Source organism: Pseudorca crassidens, chromosome 11, assembly GCF_039906515.1.
Source record: "Pseudorca crassidens isolate mPseCra1 chromosome 11, mPseCra1.hap1, whole genome shotgun sequence".
NCBI lineage: Eukaryota > Metazoa > Chordata > Mammalia > Artiodactyla > Delphinidae > Pseudorca > Pseudorca crassidens.
In genome coordinates this window covers 101,072,526-101,089,852 of record NC_090306.1, presented here as the reverse complement: position 1 = coordinate 101,089,852, position 17,327 = coordinate 101,072,526, and the positions used below count along the sequence as shown (strand labels likewise).

At 54.6% G+C, this 17,327-nt stretch overlaps 2 protein-coding genes across 5 annotated transcripts in view; both read right to left on the bottom strand.

The window, feature by feature from the left end:
- PARVG (parvin gamma) overlaps nt 1–9,511 on the bottom strand; it is a 31,667-nt gene extending 22,156 nt beyond the window's left edge. The window contains exons 1-2 of one of the 3 annotated variants that reach the window (XM_067698343.1): nt 1,661–9,511; nt 357–438 (exon numbers count right to left, since the gene is read on the bottom strand). The gene's annotated coding sequence lies outside the window, so the exon portion shown is untranslated. Of the gene's footprint in view, nt 1–356 lie in introns of all 3 variants that reach the window. The other 2 variants (XM_067698341.1, XM_067698344.1) reach the window with 2 other exon arrangements.
- Nucleotides 9,512–9,655: 144 nt separating this feature from the next.
- Nucleotides 9,656–17,327, bottom strand: part of PARVB (parvin beta) — a 111,859-nt gene continuing 104,187 nt past the window's right edge. The window contains exons 12-13 of one of the 2 annotated variants that reach the window (XM_067698340.1): nt 13,868–13,940; nt 9,656–12,615 (exon numbers count right to left, since the gene is read on the bottom strand). In XM_067698340.1, the coding sequence (XP_067554441.1) occupies nt 12,539–12,615; nt 13,868–13,940 (150 nt within the window). In that variant the 3' untranslated portion in view covers nt 9,656–12,538. Of the gene's footprint in view, nt 12,616–13,867; nt 13,941–16,062; nt 17,324–17,327 lie in introns of those variants that run through there. The other variant, XM_067698337.1, reaches the window with a different exon arrangement.

The following is a 17,327-nucleotide window of genomic DNA, read 5'->3' as shown; positions in this document are numbered from 1 at the left end:
GGGAGCTGACTTTGGATGGACAAGTCACCGCGCTGCCTGGGCAAAGGGACGGGGCCCCTGGTGAGAGGGAAGCTCGGAGCCGATTCCTGCAGGACGCAGGTGCGGAGAAAGGCAGCGGCTGAGGTCCCGACCTGGGCAAAGGCTTGGCCGGGAGATGGGGTCCTTGGTCAGGTGCAGGGCGGCCAGCCCATGGCCCCACTACAGCACACGGGAAGCCCACCCACCCTGGGCAGTAGGACCAAGGGAGCAGCCCACTTCTCAGAGCTTCATGGATCTAGAAGACCCTCGGGTGGAGCTCCAGGGGGAAATCTGGGCGGGCCGCACGGAGCTGCTACGGTTGGTTGCGGTGAACACACCGATGGGTGACATCTGCAGACCAGGAGCTCCTGCGGGCGCGGGGTTGGGGGACGGCAGGCCTGTCCTCTCTGGGCCCTGCACCTGAGTCGGGGGGACACAGAGAGGCACCGCAGACTGTGAGTGAGTGGACGGGACTGGGGTGCAGGTTGGGCTCTCAGGGGGTGGCCTGGCCCTGCCTGGCCCCAATTCTAAGCAAGGCTCTCCACAACGGGGCTTGTCACCCCGGCCTGTCGTGGTGGTTTGGGGATCTCTTTGCTCGCCAGGAAGGGCCAGCATTCCCAGAGCCCACAGGTACCCTTCTTCGTCCTTGCCGGGGGCAGGGGCCAGGCTCCCCCTGGGCCCGGCAGATTCAGAACCTCCTTCCTGGTCCCCTGGACTCACTTCCTCTCCTGCTCGGCTGAGGGCCCTGCCCTCCCACTTTCTCTCCTGCCCCTGGATCTTCCCCAGCACCCCCAACCCCAAGCGGACATGTGGGGCAGGGCCCTCACGCAGCAGAAGCTGGTGGTCAGCTCCAGCGCCGGGGAGGCCTGGCTGGAGCGGCAGGGCGCAGAGCTGCGGAGACACGGAAGCGTTCGCAGGGCTGTAGCCGCCCTGCCACGCTGGCAGCCAGCCTGGGGACACTGGGGCACTGGCTCCGTCCTGCCCTAAAGTGTGGGAGCGGGGAGAACACAGCCACTGGGCCAACTCCATCCCCCGTATTCCCAAGCTTCCTTTTGGAGGGGATTCGGTTCACAGGGTGTGGCCAGAGGACCGGAAAGAACTTGGCCTGGGGGTTGAGGGATTGGGTTCCAGGCTGGCAGCTCCTCATTCTGGCTGTGTGACTTTGGGCAAATACCCTCCCCTCTCTGGTCCTGATATTTCCTTACAAGGAGGGGCTGGACTCGATGCTCGCCAAAGGCAACTGAGTGGACGCAGAGCTGGGAGCGGCCTCCAGCCATCAGCAGCCCCAGGCAGCCCCTTCCCTGACCTGGGCCTCTGTTTCTTCATCTGGAGACTGGGGCTTGCCTTTCTCTCCCCAACACATCGGATGAAGCTTAGGGGAGATGACAGGGTGGAAAGGGAGACTCTTGGCCTGGCTACACAAGAGGTGGGCCAGTGCCCTCCTGGCTGTCTGGGCCTCTGGGGCTGGAGGGACGGCCGCCTCTAAGCCTGGGTGGCGAGAGGGCTGCCTTGCAGGCTCCCTCCCGGTGGCGGCTCAGCTAAGCCTGTGCTCTCTGGGCTCCGTTTCCACGAGGCCCCTCGGAGCCCTCCCTCCGTGTGAGCTCAGGCGGCCGAGCAGAAAGCCCCAGAGGCGAGGACTCACCTGGCTGCTTCCTCCACGCCAGGAAACGAAGACCACGGAGCGCGAACAGTGGTCCCCGGATTCCAAACCAAAACAGCTTCCGGGTTCCCTAGGTCGGCGGGGGCCCCGCAGGGGCAAGAAGCTCACTTCCTCCAGGGCCTGTGGCTTCTGCCGGGCCTGCCGGGCCGCGTCTGCAGAGAGCTTCCTCCTTGCCGGGGCCGTAGGGCCTGATGCTCTGAAAGCGAAGCCGCTGCAGCCCCACCGGAAAGCTCTGCCCCTGGGGCCCAGCCACACCTCCTTCTCTCCCTCTCGCCTCCCCGGTACGCAAACCAAGCCAGTTCCTGAGGCCAGAGGCTGGGAGTCGGCTTCCCCCAGGCCCACCACCAGCGGACTGTCAGCTCTAGCTCCCCGGCCCCAGCCTCTCTCCTGGACCACGCGGGAGCCTCTACTAGCTGGACTCGCGTTGCCAGCTCCACTCGCACCCCACCTCCCACCCAGGAGGTGCTCTCCACAGGCGACCAGAGGACCCACTTCACAGCCCAACTCGCTCAAAAGCCGTCAGTGGTGTCCAATAGCTCTTAAAATGAAATCCATATAACTGATTCACTTTGTTATAAAGCAGAAACTGACACACCATTGTAAAGCAATTATACTCCAATCAAGATGTTAAAAAAAAAAAAGAAATCCAGTCTGCCCAGCTCAGCCCCTAGGTGCGCATGTGACCCGCCAGCTACACCTCCATCCTCATCTCGTATCCTCTCCCGCCCTCACGCCCTCCCAGCCACACTGACACATACCTTCCTTCTTCGGGGTCTTCACACTCACTGTGCCCTCTGCCTAGAAGCCCCTACGCCAGCTTCTAAAATGGCTTAGTTCGCATTGTTATCATCAGCTTAAGTGCCTCCTCCTACAGGAAGCCTTCCCTAGCTGCCTTATCTAAAGAGTAGATCCTCTCATGATTCTTTACCACAGCCCCGTTAAGGTTTCCTTTGTCCCAGTGCCTAGAGCAACGCCTGGCACAAAGGGGGCTCAATGGATAAATATTGATGGCTACAATCAGGAAGTCTTTCCAAAGGGGAAGTGGGCTTTGACGGATGTATAAGAGCTTGCCAGTTGAAGAAGATGGGTAAGAATATTCCAGGTAGAGGGAACGTGCAAAGGACTAGAGGAATTCCAGAAGGAGAGATCCCAGGACAGCGGGGCAGACTCAAGCTGGTCTCTACAGCTTGAATCTTCATGAGCCTGGCTGAAGTCGCGAGTTTCCATAGCGAAAGGTGACAGTGCTGGGTGACCGGAAGCTAACCACCCCTTCTCTGCAGACAGATCCTGCAGAAAAGGGGGCAGAGCAGATGAGAAGCGTGCAAGCAGGAAAGGGTGGCTGTTCGTGAAATGTTATGAAAATGACAAAAGGTATTACTGATGTTGCTGCGAGTATCTGTTGAGTAACTGACGAAGCAAGCCTAACTGTCAGGGCTTTAATCTTACTAGAACCCAGCCTCAGAGGCAGGTGCTTTCATATCCCCACGTTACAGAGGAAGACACAGAGGCGCGTGGTTTAGTCTGCCATTCTGAAGCACCCACGCGAGACCGGGATTCGTGACAAAATGCAGTGAGAAGGAGATGTGCCTGGACACCCCTTTTGCTGGGGCAGGTGTAGTGGGCACAGCATGGCTACAGATCCCATGCTTGGGTGGCAGCTTCCTGAGCCCTGGATTGCATTCTAGTAGGTGCATTGCCCAGGATGCCGGCAGCAAAGAGATGGCACGCTCAAATGAGGAAGCTGGAGAGTACTTAGTAAAGGGACTGCTGGGGCAGGGTTTAGGGAACCCAGAGGACATAGCACTGCACCCCGAGGCTAGCAGTATAGGAGCTGTCCCAGTTCCAAAGCCTAAGGGGGCAGAGGCAGGAACGGATTCCAGAGCCCAGGAAGAGAATGACACATGTGCTAAGAGGGGCCGCGGCGAGGGGCTGTGGCTTCTGGTAAAGGATGCAGCCAACCCCCCAGCAGAAGGGCAGAGCCAGAGGGATAAATACCCTGACCTCACTCTTCTCCAAACGCCTTTTTCCTGCCAGCGCCACCCATTGGTCAAATCCAACTGGAAGTCAGAGGCCAGGAAGCCCACTGACGCAACAGTCCATGCATGAGGTCAGGGTGGAAAACAGTGGTGAGTGGATCTGAGAGGTGAACAGAAAATACCCGGCCCCGAGATCGTGCCTCTGGAGCCAGCCATCATTCGGGAGCTCCTTGGTGGTGGCCAGCGTGCAGTATTATTCCGAGTCACTGCTGGAGGACCCCCTCGCCAGCCTGCTCCCACAAACAGCCGTGGCTCTGTGATCACCTGATTTCCTGTGTTATATTCCCTTCTGCTTCAGCAACTAAAGTGGTTCCAGTTATCTGCAGCTGAATCCCAATTAACGTAGGATTGGTTACCAGAAATAATTGCAGGCAATGTACCCTCCTGGATGGGGATCTGGAATTGGTTACTAGTTCTGGTTGATTTCAAGACAGTGAGGACCTAGTAACCGTCAGAGAATGAAATCTAGTAGGTCAAAGCACACGGTGGCAAAACGATTACCTGTAATCGCCCAGAACTAAGGACCTATTAAATCCCTAGCTTCGGCAGACTGCGTTGTGGCTTCCGTACACAACATAAGCATTGTTTATTCAAGAACCGTGGGTGAGTTTTTTCTTTATTGTCATACCAAAGAGTTTCTTCAAAGTAAATAGTCCCAGGGCTTTAAATCCTCAGTCCAGGTTACCTGGTACTCCTCTCTAGTTAGAGTACCAGGGAGTTCTTATAATGGCCCTAAAAGAATTCCCATCTCTTGGGACTGTTACAGGGATGATACAGCTGAAAATCAGAGGCAGCATCTAATCCTGTGTGCTGCAGACTGAATCCACAGCCTCGCCAAGTTTCCTGCGTGAAAGGCAGGGCATCCTCTGGGGGAAGAGAGGGACTCTAAGCATGGAATAGTCACCTGCAGTTAAACCCAAGCGCCCAAGCCTGAATCGCGGCAGCAGGAGCAGCCCTGCCCCCATGGCTGACGGGAGAGGCTCTCCCCTCCCAGGAAACTTTGTAATGACCTCATGGAGGTCTACCTTGCAGGACAAGCTGACTCTTCTCACGCAGCATCCCTGTCACCCTCCCAGCCCCCAGACTTAAACAACAGTCAGTTCCAGCCTGTCCTGGAGGGCAGATACGAAGTCAAACCCGGGGGGTGAGGTTTATATCTTTTTTAAAATGGTAAACATTTGCTAATTTATGTCAGCAAGAAAAGGGAAACATGTACGGGAAGGGTGTTGGGCCAGGGAAGAAGAGACACACTTGTAGATCGGGCTGCATTCACTGATACAGATGTACTTGCTGGGGAGTCTGAATCCCGGGGCACCAGTGGGACCAGCTGGGAGTGGTTCTAACCCACTTGCCAGGTTGCTTACTGAAAATGGACTTGGCATTGGCCTCCACTGAATGAAAATTGGATGACAGCCATATTCCTGGTATAATGTGGAAGGATATTTGAGTGGATTTGTCACATGTGGCCATCTCCCCTGAGAAGACCCAGAGGACATATCAGTGGCCATCCTTGGTAGCCCAGGAATGATGCTGGGAGAAGCTGCCATTGAGACGGGCCCCCCAAGTTCAGTGGAACTGAGGTCACTTCAACATGGCAGAGGCCAAGGGGCAGCCTTTGTTCATCTAAGGCAGGGTGGGTGTATCAGTTAGTTTTTGCTGCATAACAAACCACCCCAAAACTTAGTAGCTCAAAACAACAGCCGTTCTATTTAGCGTGTGACTCTGTGAGCTGGCTTGGGTGACCTCTGCTGGGCTCTCTCATGCTTCTGTGGTCAGCTGGTGGCAGGTTGTCCAGAATGGCCTCATTCAAAGGTCTGGCCGTGGCAGGCTCGCGGTTGACCACATGGGCTCCATCTTCCAGAGGACCCACTCAGGCTCATTTACACAGAAGTCTCCACGCAAGAAGAGACAGTAAGCCTGCATGCACAAGCATCTACCAGATCTCTGCTGTGTCACATCACGGGACATCAAGAAAATGACAGAATTTGTTTCGCGTCCTGGCTGAACAGGTAAAGCTGCTTGTGGCCAGGGATGGCTGGGAGGATCCAGAAGTAGAGCTTCCCTCGGGGTCAGCCCTGACAACAAGGGGAAAGCACCTTGGCCTGTGCCAGTTAAGAGGCTTAGTACCCAAGAGGGGAACACTTTTGCCAGAAGAACACAACCTGGCCATGAGTGTGTCCTATTGCCACTGGGCCAACGGGTAAAAAAAAAAGAGGGTTACCATGTTGGATGGGGATGTAAGCCTGATTATTTTAAGGGGAAGTAGGGTTACTGCAACACAGTAGGGGCATGGAGGAGGGGATCTGGAACCCAGGAGAGTCCCTGGGGTGCCTCCTAGGACTGTCATGTCATGTGCTAAAAATGAATGGCAACCCACAGCCCCCCCTAGCGACAGGACGAGGAAAGACTCAGAACCCTCAGAAAGGAAGACTGAGGTCCCCCCGCAAGACAACAAACAGTGAGCAGCTGAAGTCCTGGTTGGTGGGCGGGGGGAGGTAAGGGTAAAACAAATCTGTAGTGAAAGTAGAAGAGAAATAAATATAATTACAGCCCATGACCAGCCGCGGAGAGGACAGTGACGATTACCCATACTTCCTTCCTCGCGGAGTCATACACACACACACACGTGCACATGAAAGTGTACATACTCACATACACGCCCTGCAGAACATCTCCTGGGTTCATATTTTCCTGGTAATGTCTCAGTTTTTGAGACCCCAATTCACAGAATGATTCTATCTCTCAATACCAGTTTTTTAAACTTGAACTTCATATAGGAAACTTATAATTACTTTATATAGTTATATTAGAGTTAACTATCATAGCTATGCTTACATAACGATATAAAGTACGTACATGACACTTACATCCCAAAATCTCAATACAGGTTTGGTTGCTTGTTCTATTTTTTTAACATTTTACTACGTTTGCCTTTTCTTTCACTTTTCCTGAACCATTTAAAAATAAATTGCAGGGAGGGCCTGTGACACGTCATCTCTAAATATTTCAGAATTTATCTCCTAGAAACAGGGACACGCTTCTACGGGACACATACCGTTATGACACCCAAGAAAATTAACACTGAAATAGTAATATTTTCATCCATATTCAAATTTCCCCAATTATTCTTATGCAGTTCACAGGGGTTTTGTTTATTTTTTTTTTACTGCAAGATCCAAGCAGGATCCCAGGTTCCACTTGGTGGCTTTTGGCTGTCATGTCTCTTTAGAGCCTTTTCCTCTGGAACGGTCTTCCACGACATGAATATTTTTAAAGAGCCCAGGTCAGTTGTCTTCTAGAATGCTAACGTCACCATCTCTGCCATTTCTGGATCTGCTTCTATTGACTAATCCTTCTCCTGGTTATGGGTCACATTCTCCTGCCTCGTATTTCTAGTAATTTTTTAAACTGAATGTAGACATTAGGGACTTTACGTTGTTGGGAGAATTTCGCTGCATTCCTTTAAACACTGTTGGCATTTTTTCTGGCAGGCAGTTGATTGTGAATTACTCTGATACTTTTAAAGTTTGCTTTTAACCTTGACCTCCTCAAACTCTGATCTCTGTCTCCTCAATTCAGTGAGACCACTGAGTTCTCTGTGAGCTCCCACTCCTGCAGCCCCGTCCAGGAATAACGTCCAGGCAGGAAGGCTGGGCAATCGTAGGGTTTACCTCATTTGTCTCTCCCTTTTCTTAAGGTTCATAGACCCGTCCTGCCTCTGGTCTAATGTCTGAAATAGTTTTCTCCTACATTTTTGCCCAGTTTTCTAATTATTTCTGGTGGAAAATTAACCCTATAACCATAGAAATCCTTCTCCCATGAGATCATTAGAAAGAAGAGGTACATCTTCAGTAGACAAACATCATCTTAACTAACTAATCAAAATAAATATCCCAAGAAATGGGATAGATCAACGTGTTATGTCTCCTGATAAGAGGAGCTGAGAAGAACACATAACTTCTGCCGAAAACACACAACCCGAATCTAATCACGAGGGAAGCATCAGACAAATGCAAGCTGAGAGACGTTCTAGAAAATAACTGGCCTGTACTCTTCAGCGTCAATGTCACGAAGAGTAAAGAGAGACTGAAGAACTGTTCCAAATGCATTTCTTTGGGGAAAAGGACATTATCGGGACAACTGGAAAAACAGAATGAAGGCCTATAGATTAGATAACGCTATTGCGTCAATGTTATTTCCTGGTAATGACACCTGTACTAGAATGATGTAAGAGAATGTTTTTGTTTTTAGGAAACGTACATCAAGGTATTTAGAGATAAAAGGGCATAACCTATGTGACTTATTCTCAAAGATTCAGGAAAGATAGATAATTATCTAGATAGATAGACAGATGATACACAGATCTCTGTCTACATGGATTGACCTATATCCAAGTACCCGCATCTATATATATATCGAGCAGAAAGGGTAAAGCAAATACGGTAAAATGTTAACATCTATGGGGACTGGGGTAAATATAGGGATTCTTTATACTAATCTGGCAACTTTTCTCTAAGTCTGAAATTATATAAATATAAAATGTTAAACAAGGGACTTCCTCTTTTAGAGGAAGGGGTAGAGTAGTGGGCCAGAACCAAGGAAAGCCCCATTTATGTGGCGCCTACAGACAATTTAAAGTACGTGTGGAATTCCCTGGCGGTCCAGTGGTTAAGACTCCGCGCTCCCAATGCAGGGGGCGCGAGTTCCATCCCTGGTTGGAGAACGAAGATCCCGCATGCTGCACGGTGCAGCGGAAAAAATATATATATGAAAAGAAAAAGGAGGTCTTCACCCTCATCCTTGTTTAGTGTCACTGTAAACGTATGGATTTTTTTTGAATTCAGAGTGCTATACTTTCTGATGCCCAACTGTCCACAACATGGACACGCTTTAAGACGGCTCCTATGTCCTATGACACGTCCCATCACCCTTCGAATACTCCTTCTGGCTTTCTGGCACAATGTCAGTGCGTTTAAACAACTGACGTGGTCGGAAATCTCGAGCTACATTCCGAACATGTAGCAAATCAGAATCCTGCACAGGTGGAAAGGCCACCGAGGGTCAGCAAAGGAGACAGGATTCAGATGTACAATGTGACTTAAACGTTTTACCCTATCATGGCTGTCCTCAGCCCATTGCTGGACCGAGCCACGGGTCCCTCCTAGGTCCGGGGGGGAGGGGAAGGTGTGAATCATGGGTCCTAGCTCAAATCCTCCTGCCTCCGAAGTCTCCCAGCCCACCTGCATCTCTCCAGTACATCACGGTCTTATTTTCTTCCCACAACTTGCCCTGTCTGCACCGACCTTGTCCATACTTTCATAGTCACAATTTTAACCTTTCGTAGAGAAAAGTTAGATGCACCTGAAGCAACCCACAACTTCTGCAGGGAGGGTTTACAGCAGGGTCAGCGTGCAGCCCCCAAGATCTGGCCGCATTGCGGGTCACCTCAGGGTCTCTTGCCCCAACGTGTAGGGAGGGGACCATCTCCCTGTAGTGGCCCTTTCATCCAGCCCGTGCCACTGGCCGCAGGCATCCCCCGCTCTGGTTTGGAACCAGGTGCGTGGGCAGACTCACCTGCTCTGTTCTTTATTATGACTCAGCTGCAGCTGTGACTCCGCCACCCTCTTCTCTCCATGGCTCCCGCCCATGAAACCCTTGGTCACAGCCCCCCGGGGCCCCACTCCCCACATAGGGCATGAGCTGGCTCCTTCCTCGTCCAGCTGGCAGCTCCCAGGGAGCAGGGCTGTGCTGGCATCCTGTGGCCCCAGCACCAAGCACAGGGCTGGCACAACCATGACAGCTAAAGGCACGAAAGAAACCACGGCAGCCAGACGGAGGCAGCGGCCTTTTTTGGGATAAACCACAGCACATCGTCTGGGTGCTGCGCCCCTGGAACGCGCCGGCTCCCGCCGCCAGCCCACGAGCAGGTCGACAACACAGCCAGCGTTTCAGTGGCTTTTATTTAATACCCAGAAATCCAAAGTAAACACTGCTTAAAACAATTAAAAGGACAATAAAATATTGGCACACAAAGTGGGGAAGAGGATTCGGTTGCTTTAAAACAACACAGCTCTGTGTCACATCCAGTTAGGACCTTAGGGTGTGTGGGGCTCTGGGCTCAGTGCTTGCATGAGGCCGTGTGGCTGTTCCGGGGGAAGCAGAGCTGCAAGTAAGCTCCCCAAAACCAGTGGGGTGGGTTTCAAAGACACGCCACCCTGAGGACAATAAAAGGAGGCATTTCCCAGCCTTTGCCCGTCACCGCACAGGCGCCAACGGTCTTGCTGTCACTTAGTCCCTGAGGACAAGGGTCCCTCTTCGGGGGGGAACCATTCACTGAAAATGGGGGTCAGTGGAGGAGGAAGCGTTCCAGAACGTTCCTCAATTAAGGACTAAAAGGGAAGCGTTTGCATTCCAAGGAGCCCCTGGCGAGAATCAAGAGAAGGCTGTGTCTCCTGCTCGTTACCCCAAGATGCTCCAGCCTGTGGCACCCCAGAGGGGACATCCCAGGCCCTGAAACTCGCGTCCTGACAACTACTGTCCCCGAGCCAACAGGGACGATGGGTGGATCCCCAGAGGAGTCTCCCTACCGCAGAGTTCACCCTGACTTCTGCCCGGAAACTGCTTCACCAACCCTCACCTCCACACCCGTCCAGGCCCCACTTGCAATTCTGAGTCAAGGGGGGAAAACGAGACGCATACAGCCCGAGGAGGTCCTTCGCGGGTGGGCGGAAGGCACACCTACACCTTCGCACCGATTTGAAAAAAAATACTTTGGAGACTAGACTGCATTCTCTGCTGGAGCATGGCCTTAAACAGTCAGCACGATGACACAAAAGTGCCTGTTAATACTTTTCCCACATATCTCATCATTCCTGCTACTCTCCTACTTGAAACACAGAGGGCTTGAAGTGGGCTCGCTGAACCCCGACCCCTATCCCCATCCCCGGAGTAACCAATCCTGCCCCTCCAGGGCGTGGAACAGGCTGGAGCCGCCCACCTGGGCTGAAGACCCTCGAGGCTTTTTTCCAAACCCCAACCTCACCTCCGTCACCCCCCAGGGCCCCCAGGAGGCAGCAGCGCCCTTGCCAGGCCCGCCTGTGGACAAGGCAGGTGGGTGGGTCTCCACCAGCCGCAGTCACTGCGATCCTACACGTGTAACGAAGGCGGCCCAGAATGTTCCAGCCCCGGCTCTCTTGTTGGTTCTCAAATGTCACTGCATCCCGCAGGAGACACCGCAATGCCATCTTCATTATTTCTTTCCCCTGCTGGGAAAACGGCTCTTCTGAACACATCCCCAGCCTGGCAGCTGCCTGAGCTGGGGCAGAATATGAAAGGGTTTTCTAAGTCTTGAGCGCCGGTGTTCAATTTAATATTAACGACTTCCTCAGCAGCTCTGACCTACAGCACGAAGGCGAAAATCAAACAGGAGATTTGAGCTGATGTTGGGTGAACTCAGGTGGGCGGCGTGTCATAAAAACCCCAGCTCGGGAGCCAGGGGGTGGGGGAGGGGGTGACCCAGCTATATAGGACCTGCCTCAGACCCAGCCTATGAGTCCCCATTTCTCTCCCGAGCCAAGGTGGGTGAGGGCTGAAGAGCACGCGGGCGGGGGATCGCACTTCCTTCAACAGGGTGCCCCAAAGGATGCTGACAGGGCTCCAGAAAGCTGGTACTCGGGGAGGAGAGAGGTGAACACTTCACATCTCCCTGTTACAGGCTGAGCTGTGCCCACATGTTGAAGTCCTAACCCCCAGGACCTGCGAATGTGACAGTATTTGGTGACAGGGTCTTTACAGAGGTAATTAAGGTAAAATGAGGTCATTAGGGTAGACCCCAATCCAATCTGCCTGGTGTCCTTAGAAGAAGAGATTAGGACACAGACACATGGGGAGACACGTGAGGATGCCTGGAGAAGACGGTATCTACAAGCCAAGGAGAGACGCTCGGAAGGTACCAACCCTGATGACACCTTGATCTCGACTTCCAGTCTCCAGAACCGTGAGAGAATAAACGTCTGTTGTCTAAGGCCCCCGTCTGTGGCACTCTGTCATGGCGGCCCAAGCCAACTAAAACACCTGCTTTCTAAAGGCTTTTTAAAAATGCATCCAGCCCCAAACAGGAGGTCTGGGACCGGCCACTTCCTACCTGAAGGTCTACAATGCCGCTGCCACTCCAGAGGCATTGTAGAGCTGACTCCGACACAGCCCACTCAGCCGGAGCAAGAAATAAAGAAATGCCTCAGAGATCCTTCCTCCCTCGGACCGTGGCAGCTGGGTTCTCCAGGTCCCAGATGTCTGTGCAAAAGCTAAATGAAAACAGCACTGAGTGGCCGAGAAGCAGGGATGTGGGTGGACACTCGGTCCCAGCTAAAGCTTCTGAGACTTAAGAGTGAAGTTTGTAAAACTGCAAAACGCTTTTTAGTGAAAAGCCCTCACTGCTGAGGAGAGCCCTACCCAGGAGATTCCACGGGGACAGAGAAGCCACTGCCACGGCCGCAAAGCTCCCTCTCTGATCCCCTGTGGTGACTGACGGCTGTCAGCTGGAACGCCCCCTCCCAGGGGTTCCGGCTTTTTTCTTTTCCATCCTTTGATCAACAAGAGACAGCACCCCGGGACACCCCAGGTGAAGCCTGGCTGCAAACTCGAGCACTGGTGTTTGGAACCTGCATTTCAAGAGGCCGCCCGCTGCAGAATTACAGGGGAAGGAGGTTAAGAGTATCAACCAGAAAGAGGTGGGGTGGGAGCGGGAACAACCGCGGGCTTGGAGGGGAGGCCGGGGCACCTCCTAAAGCACCGTCCCCGCCGCGGTCTCTGCTGCTCCCGCCCGTCACTCCAGGTGCTTGTATTTGGTGAACAGGTTGTAAAGAACTCGCAGGGTGGATTTGAGGTCCAGGTTCACCACGTCTGCAGAAGGAAACAGAGAGCCCGTTTGGTGGATGAGAGAGGGCGCCCCAAGCCTTGGTGCCCCAAGCACTTGGGAGACACGTGGGACATCCTCTGTGTCCCCAAGCGGGGCACTTCTGCCATCCCCCAAGATGCAGACTGCCATGAGAGCCCCCGGGCCGCTACCCGTGGGATGAGCACCTGGGATGGCGAGGATGCTTCTTCATCCCTTCTAGGATTTGCATTGGACAAGTCTGCGTGGTGTAGGGTCTATGACAACCGAGGACATTTACTGGGGACCAAACACCCACAGGCCATCCTGTGCCAGGACCACGGGCCTCCTGGGGCAGGGCAGGTGGGAGCTGCTGTCCCACCCCCTCGAGGTCAGGCACAGCGTGTGGCCCAGTGAGTCCCAACCGCCTTGTTTGGTGGGAAGGGGCTCTGTCCTCCTGGGAGTCAGGGACCTGGTTCTGCTCTCTTGCTCTGTGAGCTCAGACCAGGGGCTTGGGGAGGGCTGTGGGGATCACGGGTCACAGGACGGGATTCCCGTCCCCGGATGAGTGTTCAGCAGTGGCCGCTGAGCCTCCCAGGGGGTGTGTGTGCGGAGGACACCCCACCCAGAGTTCATGCCGTCACTGTAGGGCGGTGATTCCCAAAGTGGGGTCCCCGGACCAGGAGCGCTAGCGTCACCTGGCAACTGGTTACAGACGGGACTTGGAGGATCCATTCCACGGCCCCCACATCAGAAGCTGTGTTGGAGGAAGCCACCCCGCCCCCGGGATTCAGATGCCCATTTGCATTAGGGATTCCTCGTATAGGTCCTTTACCATAGGAGCCAGGTATGACAGCGAGGGGGGGCTCTGCGGGTCTCCACTGCCATTCAGACCTCATGGGGCATGACCGAGCCACGTCCCTGCTCACGAGCATCGCCCGGGCCTCAGGACATCGACCCGGCAGGCATTAAACTGCAGTAAACCTCTAATATCCTTTCAAGACGTGAAGCGGCATCTCTAGTCCGAGCAATGGCACCTGGAGACGCAATTCAATCCTGAGGCCGTGGAGCAGAGGCCACGTCCTCCAAGTCAAGTGGTTACTAAAGAATCAGCCCTGGTGGCTCTGCCGGCGCAGGCCTCTTGGTCCCCGAAACCCTGAGCACAGGGGACATGTGGAGCTGGGGTCGGCAGAGCCCAGCCTTTGAGCCACACGTGCGGGGCCTGAAGGGAGAGACATGGCTGGCTGGGCAGCCGCTCTAAGACCTGGGTCAGGGCGTTACCTTCGGGGCGAGCCTTGGGTTTCTTAAGGCCTCCATCCAGCATCAGCTCAAAGGCAAATGACACGTTGTGGACCTGCGGAGGAAGCCAGAGTTAGCACCGGGGCCGCAGCTGGTCCCAGGCCCGCCCACTGCCCCCTGCTTTCCTTCTAAAAGGACAGGATGGGACCAAGTGTGGGCAGAGGGAGCCTTTGGAATAACTACGGCCACGAGGACAGGGGTGTCCTGGGCAGAGCGACAGGATGGGCAGAGGGAGGGTGAGGGGGTCTTTTGAGGGTAACACACATTCACCTGGTGGTCCTCACTCCCCTCACCAATGATCGGGGGCAGCTGGGACATGCAGGGACACAGGCACAAAGCCTGCCCTCAAGGGCTAGGGGTCCCCAGGTCCCGACACATCCACATGATGACAAGTGACAGTGACTTCCTTTTACAGATGAGGCAACCGAGGCTCAGAAAGGACAAGTCACCTCCCGAAGGTACCCAGCGCCGTGCACCATCCCCAGCATAAAGCGGCCACCCCCCATCTGCCAGAAGGGCCTCGAACGAGCTGAGTGTGACAGCTGCGCTCTCGGCAGGACAGCGGTGGCCCCGGTAAGGGGCAGGCAACTGGACCCTGCTGGAACTGATGTCAGGCCGCTGGGGGCTGCAGCTGGGCTCTGGTCCTGGCCCTCACCTGCACGGCCCCAGAAAGGCGGACACATCCGCACCCCCACACGACCTCCCCCTCCAGCCCTCGGCCCGCAAGGATGCTCGAAGCTCGCGTTCTGCTAACGGCTGCCGCAGAGGTTAGCCACGGAGCCTTCTCTGCTGTGTTTAAAGTCCACCTGAACCACAGAGATGCCGGTGATCAACCAAATCACAGGCAGCCAAACGTCTGCTTCGAGCAAAGGCTGGTGCGGGGCGGAGGACCAAAACCTAAAATACCTCGCCAGTGTCAGCGCTAGAAAGGATTTTAGGGCTCTTCATAATTGAATACCCTTTGAACAATAACATTTTCATGATTTCACTGCAAATGAAATCAGAAACACGCTAACAAGTTTACCTGCCATGTGGTTTAATAATTAACCAGGAGAAAGACATCTGGCAAAATAACCCTCAGCTAGTTAAGCTGCAAGAGCTTGGGTGCGGCCGGGAAGCACCCAGGCCACGGTGGCACCGGGCCGCGCTCAGAGAAGCAAAGGAAGCCACGGGCTGCTGACATCAAGAGGAGCCGGGCCCTGGCATGGGGGACACGGCCCAGAGCGGGCTGGGAGGGCTGCACATGACCAGAGGCTCTCGGGCCGTGCAGAGGTGGTGGGGAGACAGGAGCCAGGCTTCCAGAGCCCCACCTGCAGTGCCCGGAGCCGGCCGGGAGGGAGGGCTGCACTAGGCTGGGCCTCGAGCTGCGACGAGCATGGGAAATGGACAGGAGGGTCTGTCACCTCCCACTTTACAGAGGAGGTCCCGGGGCTAAACAGATGAGGACATCCGTGCCAAGAAAGGCGCAAGGTTCAAGGAGATGGGGCCGGCACTCAGCCCACCCAAGTCTGGATTCGGAACCTGGGCCCTGTCTCCAAAAGCATCCTGCTTCCTCGGCCATCGGCTGACAGCCGTCCAGATCCCAGAATTCATACACACACAACAGGCTCTGAGTGGGGACAGAGTCAAGATGGCAAAGAGGGGGACATGGAACAAATCAGGTTAGACCGTCAGCACAACGTGGGAACGGATGTCTTCCGTGGCCCCACCAGACCTGCAGGATCCGCCCCCAGCGCAGGTGTGGAGTGTGGTTCAGTCCATGAGGCCCCGCCCCTGCCCCAAGGAGAGAATAGCTGGGGGGGGGCACCCTTCCATGTCCCGCTTCTCCGCAGCTGCTCAGCACAACAGTGATTTGTGTTTTTTTAAGTAACAATAACTTGTAGACTTTTTTAAAGGTTTTATTTTACTTTATTTTATTTATAGATTTTTGGCCACACTGCGCCGCATTGGGGATCTTTGTTCCCTGACCAGGAATCGAACCCATGCCCTCTGCAGTGGAAGCACAGAGTCGTAACCACTGGACAACCAGGGACGTCCCAACAGTGGTTGTTGTTTTTTTTTTTTTTTTGCGGTACGCGGGCCTCTCACTGTTGTGGCCTCTCCCGTTGCGGAGCACAGGCTCCAGACGCGCAGGCCCAGCGGCCATGGCTCACGGGCCCAGCCGCTCTGCGGCATGTGGGGTCTTCCCGGACCGGGGCACGAACCTGTGTCCCCTGCATCGGCAGGCGGACTCTCAACCACTGCGCCACCAGGGAAATTGCCCCCCCCATCCTCCTTCCATTCTCTCTCAGAGCCATGCCTCACCATACACAACTCCTCTGCCCTGGCAGAGAAGCATCCCCAGAGCCCAGCCCCACGGACTGGGCACAAAGAACAGCAAACAGCTCCTGCTGAGGATGTGAGGTCACCTCCCTGACCCTGATCCCAGAGTGTGACCCCCCCAGCCTCGAGCTGAACCCCAAGGCCCTACACTGCTGCTACGAGCCAGCCCACGGGCAGGACCCTAAGTCCTTCCTCTCTGCAATGCAAAGGATTTTCAAAAACCTGGCCAGGTGAGAGAAGAGGGTCCCGAAAAGGAGCGGGCTTTTCCAGCTCTGCCCCTGCTGACTGTGACCCACCCCCCACCACGGTCCCAGCCCCCGTGCGAGGTCCCGATTCCTCGCCAGGGTAGGAGTCAGACGAGGAGACAGAAGGGAAAGCGCCTTGAAACTGCAAAGCCTTTTCTGGGATTTGCTTCTAGGAATAACCTCCAAGTCTCCAAGACACACTCCACCCCCAGAGAGAGGGATGCTGTGGAATCTTCCAGAAGGTGAGTGACAGGCCCAAGGGACCCAGCAAAGTGGCCAGCACAGAGCGAGGCTCAAACGGTGGGCCTAAAACAAGAAGCCGTCGGTGGTACCCATGCCTCTGAGACGGTTCAAAGGGGCCGTTCATTTGCAGGAACCTACAGGGTCAGAGACGTCTGGTCTCGTCTTTTTAAAATCCAGTACAGGGGGCTTCCCTGGTGGCGCAGTGGTTAAGAATCTGCCTGACAATGCAAGGAACACGGGTTCGAGCCCTGGTCCGGGAAGATCACGCATCGCAACGAAGAGTAGCCCCTGCTCACCGCAACTAGAGAAAGCCCACGTGCAGCAACAAAGACCCAATACAGCCAAAAATAAAAAACAAATAAATAAATTTATTTTAAAAAATAAAATCCAGTGCAGTTGTTTAAAAACACAAGCCCACGACGCATCCCTGATTTTGCTCACTCTCAGCCTCCTGCCGCTGCTGCAAAGATTCCCAGCGCCTCGCAGTCTCGGCCCGGGAATGCTCCGTGACAGTCTCTCTGCACATGTCACCACTGCCTGGCCACATTTGGACGAGGTGCCTGGGAGCTCGGGCACTGGGACCAGCCTGAAGTGGGTTCAGGTCTGTGCAACAGGGAAAGGCCACCACCTGC